This window comes from Ruditapes philippinarum, unplaced genomic scaffold, assembly GCF_026571515.1.
Source record: "Ruditapes philippinarum isolate M1 unplaced genomic scaffold, ASM2657151v2 ctg12428_1_1_1_1, whole genome shotgun sequence".
Classification (NCBI taxonomy): Eukaryota; Metazoa; Mollusca; class Bivalvia; order Venerida; family Veneridae; genus Ruditapes; species Ruditapes philippinarum.
The window spans coordinates 1-8,960 of NW_026855455.1; the positions used below are offsets into that span (position 1 = coordinate 1).

Below are 8,960 nucleotides of genomic sequence, written 5' to 3' on the forward strand. Positions count from 1 at the left end.
TTACTGGCTCGCTATTCTTATTTCACATTTACTACAAACAAGAAGAATATTATTTGAATTATCTATTGCCCTACCACAAGATAAAAGTTGGAATGCATTTAAAACAACAGTTATGACCGTGGTGCTTACGAAAGAATATGTAAAGAGTTTAATGTAGACCCTCATTCAGATTGGAGACAAAAAATGTATAAAAGTGGAAATGGTTTAGGATTAGTTCACACAACTAGTCACTCTGCATGGAAACGAACTGATTTTAGACATGATTATTCTTCAAAACATATTTCTAGCAGCACATCATCTGATTTAGATTTTTCTAAAATGACATTCGCACCTGAAGTGCCAGGTGGAAGAAAATGTGGTATTTCATCATGCGAATATCTTCCACCAAAGAAAATTCATATTGATTATATTCAACAAGAAGATGATGTTAAGGATGTTTGGGACCACATTTATTCTCGATACTTCAAGAAGGTTTTACGAGATCAGGTGTTCAACGGATTAACGAATCCATAAGAACCTATGCTGGGCTATTCTTGGTTCACTGAATCTCAAACAAGAAACTGATATACTCGGAACAGGAACAGCTTTTTGATTGCGCAGAAACACATTTCTTGCAAACGCTTTGAGGATGCAATTAATAGTCCTCCGTAGATTTGCCGAGTCAAATTAAAAGATATCAAAAATACATTAAAATATGCCAGAAGTAAACTTGATTATGTTTACGAAATTGGTTTGTACATGTCTCCTAGTAATATGGAATTAAGAATTGGAGAAATACAAAATTATAATAATAAAATTATAGTAGCAACTGATTATCAAAAGCTCGGATTGAATAATGATGTTAATATTCAACCAATTCCAACAATTCTACATACAGAAATTAAAGGAACGCCAACAAAGAAATCTTTACCAGAACCTAAAGAAATAGCTAAATCTTTAGTTAAAGTGTCAGATGGAATAGAAAAAAAAGAAAAAAATATATCAATAGAACACGAAGATAAAAAAACAGCATTAATCGTCGGTAGTATAGTAATAGGTATTATTACATTTTACTTTTTACGAATATAATTTTTTCGGATACCTATATATCATTTTTTTATTTTTTAGGGGTGTGGGTCCGAGTCCCGCCGGGGATAAAAAATTTTTTTTTTTTTGGGCGGGTACTATAATTATCATGATTTAAGCATTTCTGTACTTTTCAATTTGAGGGTATAACGGGATGATATTTTTTTTGGGGGGGGGGGGGGTGCGCTAGACTCGTTCAATACTTATACTACTGACGCCCACTTAAACTTATTTTTGATAAAATATTAAATTGAATTGCTAATTTGTTTGCATACATAATTCTTCAAAATTACACAATTGCGTCAAACAAAACTTTTTTACAGTTTTTTAACTAAATTTTGACTATTATTGATTTTTTTTCCATTTTTTCTTCTTCTAGCCAAATATTAGTATTCGCGACACACCTTTGCATCTATTCGCGTGAACTGATAATGACATTTAGATTTGATTTGCTTTATTCGTCCTAAATCACCTCTAGATGTTTCTATTGTTATACATAAATTGTAAGTTTTCAAAATAAAAATGATAACCTGTAAACATTGTCTTTAAATCAATTTAGTCAAATGCAACTCCGACATCTAAGATGGAATTTTTTTATGTTTTTTTTAAGTATTGACTAATACCGTCTTTTGGTTGACAAAATTAAAATGCCTACAAACTCTGAAAAGGATCAAGCGTCGCAGTAACATGTTTGTCTATAAAAAGATAGAAGAAAATCAAAAGAAGGGAAGTAAGGTCCATTAACTAGTATGACAGAGTTCTGTATCACATTGTTAATACTTTTGACATAATTACATGATAATTAATTGGATCTTCTTAACTTTTATCTAATTGATTGAAAATTTGTATCGTTATATCGAAAGATAATTATCGACGATATATCGAATTCAATAGCCTGTTCATTTGAATATGTGTATCAAACTGTTATCATGGTGTGTGCAAGCATGTTTTGTACATTATAAACACAGACTACCAAAAGAAAGTAAATTGAGTTAGCTAAACAAATTGTAGCTTAAGTCGATGAAAAGGTTTGTTTAAAATGCAATTGTCCTATTAAAAATTTGAATGCGTTATCTTGTTGCATTTTCTTGTGAATTGATACATGTTCAATGTTAATTTGTTTTGGGAATAAGATTAGCAGGTATTTCAAATATACTTATCTTTGTTAATTGTCTCCTAAACAGTGTACATACACTTGCTTTTTGGTATCATATCATAAAGAATTTACATGTACAGCATTTAATTCCCGTACAATTATTTAACAAAATAAATAAATAAAATAAAAAAACGCTATAAATTTTTTATTTATTTTCAAAAAATGTTTTTTTTTTAATCAAATATAAATTTTCATTTAGAATTCTTAGATTAGTAGTATTGTAACTATTAATAAATATATTACTGATTTGTTTACATTGTATTATAATATAACATTAGATATTTTGAAATGCGTTTATTTTTATTTTAAACATGTTAGTTTGTTTTGATTTTTAAACAGAATAGTATGCTTTGATTTTAATTTTGATTTTAAACAGGTTATACCCCTATTCTATTAAGCACTTTATTTTGATTCCTGTTCTGTTGAATTTCTGTTCTGTCCAGCACTTGATTTGATAACAATTTCTGTGCTTTGCATGTGACCTGTTATCCACCCCAAGAATGAAATCTTCTGCTCTCCGATTTAGATTCTTTATCATTCAAACGACCTAATCTGCCAACTGCGCTAACGAGCGTGTCAAATGCCCCATTGCTATTCCAACCTCGTTTTGCTTCTTTCGTCGAGACTTGCTTATATTCCGGCAATTTCAAATGATCAATTAATTTGAGCAATTTTGACAAACCCGGCGTTGCATACTTTTCAATGTCGTCTGCTTTAAATTCATTCTTGGAAACAATTTGATCACCTGATTCAGGCATTTCTATTATAAACTGTTCATCGTCCATTAGCGGATAGAGTGTGTCTTTATTCAGATAGTCAGACGATAGAAATGGGTTTATTTCACGAGTTTGCTCGTTTTCAATAGCGGATGTTTGTTCATGCGTTTCCGGAGACAATAGTAGCCGTAAGATATTGTCCCAAACATTGTCTGCTTGTACGTCGCTACTTGTAAAGCCATTCTGAAAAAGTTCGTAGTCATTTCTGTTTGGTAAAGCGTTCACATAATTTTTCGACAGCATGGTGAATATTGCCGTAAAGCAAAACGTCATCAATGTAAGCATGGTGTCGTATGGCATGTGTCGTCTGCTTGGAGAACGATTTATCTGTCAATAAAAATGCATTATGCGTATTAGTATTGTGAAAATGCAGAAAGAATATAATTCAGATACTAAAACATAAAAGTAAAGCAACTGAAAACTGACAAAATTTGGGAAAAAACCAAAAACAAAACAAAAAACAAACAAACAACAACATTGGTTTGGTATTACATGCGTAATAATCAAAACTAATACTATTCCAACAAAATTAAAAACTGACCAATAAAAATATAATGTGACATTCATATTTCACAGGAAGTAATGACATTCATATTTCACAGGAAGTAATGACATGCATATTTCACAGAAAGTAACGCATACAAGAAAAATGTGGAAACAGAAAAAACAACAATCATATCAAAAAACCACTATGTAGTGACAATGACTTATTTCTGGCGGGTTCAAATAACGACATTGTTGTTATGAATACAAATAAGGATGGGGGACAAACACGTTCATCCCTGTTGACATGTTGGATAAATGTTGGATCAACGTACTGTCATGGTAGACGTGTTGCCGCTTTGATTTGGAAGCGTAGAAACCATGGAAAGGTTAGCGAGAAGAGGTGTCATTTATTACAATAAAACAGACATTCTTTTTATAGTATTTTCGATTCAAAGCCTCCATAAATAAAACAAATAGACCTATCTAATTGAACCAAATATTATTAGAATCATGAGCAATTCACAAATTGGCATTATTTAAAGTAAAAAATATTTTTTTCGTTGGCTGAATATGTCAAATATGCTGAAGGAATAATTTAAAGTTAATCAGTACGAGCTTATGACTAAAATTCAAAGCAGCGAGAAAAAACCCCCCACAAAAACAACAACAACATCAACCATGAACAATATTAGAATATATGCATATTTACAAATATAACGAGCACATAAAGGTCAAAGATTTGTTATTATATTCTAAAGTGATAACATTGTGTTTGTCAGAAAAAACAACATTTTTTTACCAATTTACTTACCGCGCGGAAATAATTATGATTTTTTTATTATTGTCTTGTAATTGGACAAACAGTCATTTTAAAACATCAATAATTAAAGAAAATGATACGTTGGAAATACTTGAATGTTTCAAATGCATTTAATCACGTATCCTTAGGAATGTGTCATTTTTGATACTCTCTACAAAATAGACTTGCTTACAAGAGTTAACCACTTTATAAACTTGTCCTAAAAGATATTCAAGCTGATAGTTCAAAGAGTTCAAAATAATCTCATATTAACTATGTCCATAACTGCTGGTAGCTTATACAGAATGGTGATTTTTATTGTGAGAAGAATTTTTTAAGAACCCTTTTAATCTTTAACATTTATACCATAACTTAATATATCATGTATAAAAATATAATCAGAATGTGATATTTCCATACGTGTACAACTTTTTTTTAAACGTTCAGATTAATCATTTACTTGTTGTACCTGAAAGTGATTAGCCTTTGTCACAAGTATAGAGCCTGACCAGCTATCACATCAGTGTATCCTGACCAGATTTTATACTGTTGATGCCTCAGTTTTTTAATTTTGTTTTTAGTTTTTGTTTGTTTGTGTTTTTTACACTGAATTCCCCTAAAATTTAAATGTATTTGTCCAAATTCAAAGCTAGACAAATTTATCACACAAGTTAAGCAGGTACAGGGGTAAAATTTCTATTTTGTAAGATTACTGTTCGGTTTTATTGAGACTATATCCATGTAAATTAATTCCTGCCAACAAGAACCCTTAATGGCATAAGGAGTTTTTAAACTATACACGAACGTGTGCAGCTATGAAGATCATTAAACTGCTGGTAAAAAACTTCTTAAAATCATACAAATTAAAAGAAATTTGAACTTTAAAATATTCTGAGCAGTTCAGATAATAAAACATCTTAAGTAGTCTTTTTTTTCGGTTTTGAAAACAAAGGGTGTAGGTGAAAACATTTCTTTTACCTTGCAACTTGTAGTTATTTTGATAAAAAGTATATCAAAAAGTCACCGATTCTAGAAAGACAAACAATGTTTGACACAATGCTGTACGCATATTAACAGCTTAAGTGAAATGGTTTTGTAAAGTTCATGAAAATGAATATTTTATAATAAGCAAAATCAAAGCAAAACAAAAAATAAGCAAAACAAAGAATAAGCAAAGCAAAAGAAAGCAAATCAACAAAAAGGCAATACAACAAAACATAACAAAGTTATAACACTATAATACAAGATGGCTTGACTATAATAGTGGCACAGGTTTGTTAATAAATAGCTTTATACTGTCTCATAAAAAAATATCACAGCATACAAATTAGTAAATTAGTAAAACATTAAAAAAAAAACAAAACAAAAAACAAAACAAAAAACATACAAATAAAAACAACACTTCACACATGATTCATCTTGGCAGTAAGATTACAACTACTGTCCTTCAATAAAAATAAAGCCTTTAAAAAGAATGAAAATAAAAAGAACTCGGTAATGATAAATATCTTAGAAAAAATATATATAACTCTGCACGTGACGAAAGTACAAAAATCATATCCTTATACACACGTATATATAATATATAAGTTTTTTTAATCTTTTTTTTTTGCTCAATAATGCATCTTGCTTTTTATTCTTTAAACAATTACTGAGAACTCGTTAAAAGCTTCAATCAAAGAAACCTTATTTTTGATGCTAAAACATTTCCTACATTTTATAATTTAGATTTAGAAAGGTGTATGTAACTGATTCCATCACCCTAATCCAGTACAAGGTTTTTAGATCGTATTATTTGATATCTAAAAGCACTTCAGACTGAAGACCCTACGTCAAAACACGACAAACGACACATTCAAAACTGGTGTTATAATCGGATATAACTGAATAGTCTTCAGAACAATGATTAGAAGTTGTGACCATTAATTTTTTGTCGAGATCATTTAAAGACATAAAAGCCCAAAATTATTTTGATACAAATGACATAACGGGTTTCCATCCTTATCTAAACCCGTTTAAGTTCACATGTCGATTTGAAATATAATTTTCCTTTAAAATATCAAAAAATTTAAAATTGATGTTAAAAATTTGCATGTTATTTTTAAATTTTAAAATTCATTGAAATTTTAAACATGGAAATAGTTTTTTGTTTATTCATTACTCAAAACTGAAATTATTTTTCCCTATAAAAAAGGGGTTTTTTTAACTATTCTTTCTTAAATTTTTAATTTTATTGCATTGTACTGTTTTAAATCTTTAGTATTCCAAAAAAAAGCTTTTTTTTTTAAAAAAAAGTCATCTCCCTTTGGGTTTTTTTTGTAAAATGATAATTTTTTATTTAAAATAAATTTTTTTTTCAATTAAAAATAAATTTGTGTAGCATTTTTTTCTTGCTTATATTTTTTTCTTATATGACGAAATAAGAAAAATAAAAACTTATGCTATGAAAATTTTTGAAACTTTGCTTAACGTTTTCTTATCATTATAATAAGACTATCTTTAAAACAAATTTCACTTCTTATAAAGTAACCCTTAAAATCAGGCTTATTTGAAAACATTTACTTTAATAAGTTATTCTTTAATACTAGTATTTTAAATGAATTCGCAACCTATTCATATTTTTTTGGACAAAATTATATCATACTGAATAAGAATATACTAAAACTATAGATGTTGTGTTGGAGATAAAAAAAACATACAAAAATTAATATTCAAAAATTAGAACGAACTTATTTTTTTCAAAATGATATATGTGATTAATGGACAGAAAGGTTTATAATGCCGCTTAAAAATAGATCAATTCATTACAATATTGCCATTGCAATAAAAACGAAAAGTTTTTTACCAGTTACTATAAGAAAGTAAATGTTTTCAACATTACTTTATATAGCTTTTTGATAATTTGTTTATGTATATAAAGCATTTTTAGATTTGACGGATAAAACATCCATTAAAATTAATTGCAATTAAATTCTCTATAACTATAAAAACTAACAAATTACCTAGAGTAATAAAAAGATCCCAAAGGCTGTCTATATCCAATAAAACGAGTTTGAAGGAATGAAAGCTTTCATTATACGATTAACTCTTTATCAACAGTTCCTGTAACATCGCATTTAGGCCAAGGAAAATGTCCAGTAAAATTGTTTTACGTCCCATATGTTTACTGTATAGGAAAATGTATGAAATTGCTACTGTAACTTTGATTTAGGTTGTTTTTATCTTAAATCATAAGTATGTACCAGGTTAAAAATGAAAACGGCTATTTATTATTGAAATAGTTTCAATATATTAAACAGCAGGTTTTAAAATCACTATGTTGAAAATTATAAAAAATACTTTATATACCAACATATACACTTCTAAATGATTCTGAATAGGAGTTAAGTTAGTGTTGTTAATTTTTTCTGGTCCATTCGGGTCATTGTTTCAAGCACTTTCAACTGTTGAAAATTGAGTACCACAGGAGACGTGAGGGATGTTGCACTTTTTCATTATCCCTCATGTACAGACTCTGACCAAGTCTGTATTTTTCATGCAATTTTGCTGTTTTGATGCTTCCGAGGGATCACCTTTTCCAGATATTTAAGATATTATTCTGACAAACTGCAATTCATTTCAAATTTGTTAAAAATCTATTTTTTGTCTCAAAACAAATAACTTGGAAAAATATTTGAATTGAGAAAAAATCCACTTATAATGAATTACCATGTTTTCTAATATATCTTTATATCGTCATATATGTAGATATTATCAAGAAATACAATTCCTTTTTTTTCCATATACTATGTTTGATTTGGTTTTACGTCATTACTGGTAAACCTGTATTTAACACTGAAGTAAATAATCATGGAGCTGAATATAAGCATGTATATTTAAGAATAACAGAATATTAAGGGGAGCGGTGGCCTAGTGGTTAAGGTGTCTGCCTCTCAACCCAGAAATCATGGGTTCGGGCCCTAATCAGGTCACGACCATGTTTCTTCATATGACACCAGTACTGGTTGGTTCCAGGAAGCGGACTCGAAAGTGATTAATATAATTTGCAAGAACTTGTTTCGCAATCGAGCTAAAATAAATATGTTTAAACCAACAGAATATTAGAAATCTTCGACCAATCGGGAACTATTTTTTTCGTTACGAAAATTAATGAGCCTGTCAATTGGCAATCTTTACGCAGTGATCTCCCCTTAATTTTTCGGCGTTAATGTACATATGAAGGGAAGTAACCGCTTCGAGGAGTTTGGACTACTTTCGGCATTTGCAAATAAGAACACCAGAGTCTGAAATTTCGCTACCATTATTTGTTTGGTCTGACGACTTAAACAAATAAAAATGAAATTAAAATATATTGAAACATGATATCATAAACATAATAAAATTGATACAAACACATCTGTCGATACTGCTTTTATTATTTATCATTCTTATATTTAGTAACATGCTATTTTTAAAATGCGAATAGCAGGGTATATTCAGAAAAAGGATGCAGAACAATTCATATAGAATATTGAATGATCGCTCTTAAAATTGCCACTGAGAAGTTATTCTACAAACGTTTTCAAACCTAGGTTCAGTGTGAACAGTTCGATTCACCTAAACTCAAATCATACTTGAACATGTTGAATAAAGAGTCTTATTCTTTCTATATTCGTACATGCACAAAGAACGTCGCTTT

At 29.2% G+C, this 8,960-nt stretch overlaps 1 protein-coding gene across 1 annotated transcript; it reads right to left on the reverse strand.

Moving 5' to 3' along the window:
* Window positions 1-2,568: 2,568 nt before the first annotated feature.
* Window positions 2,569-7,404, reverse strand: LOC132743403 (uncharacterized). The gene is made up of 2 exons (XM_060731923.1): window positions 7,285-7,404; window positions 2,569-3,324 (listed from the first exon to the last, which is right to left on the reverse strand). Exon 2 carries the CDS (start codon window positions 3,295-3,297, stop codon window positions 2,707-2,709), a length of 591 nt encoding a protein of 196 aa, XP_060587906.1. The 5' UTR covers window positions 3,298-3,324; window positions 7,285-7,404; the 3' UTR covers window positions 2,569-2,706.
* Between the last annotated feature and the right edge of the window lie 1,556 nt (window positions 7,405-8,960).

Excerpts from the sequence above, each read along its gene's own strand:
- LOC132743403 (XM_060731923.1), bottom strand. The coding sequence starts at position 3,297 with ATGCCATACGACACCATGCTTACATTGATGACGTTTTGCTTTACGGCA.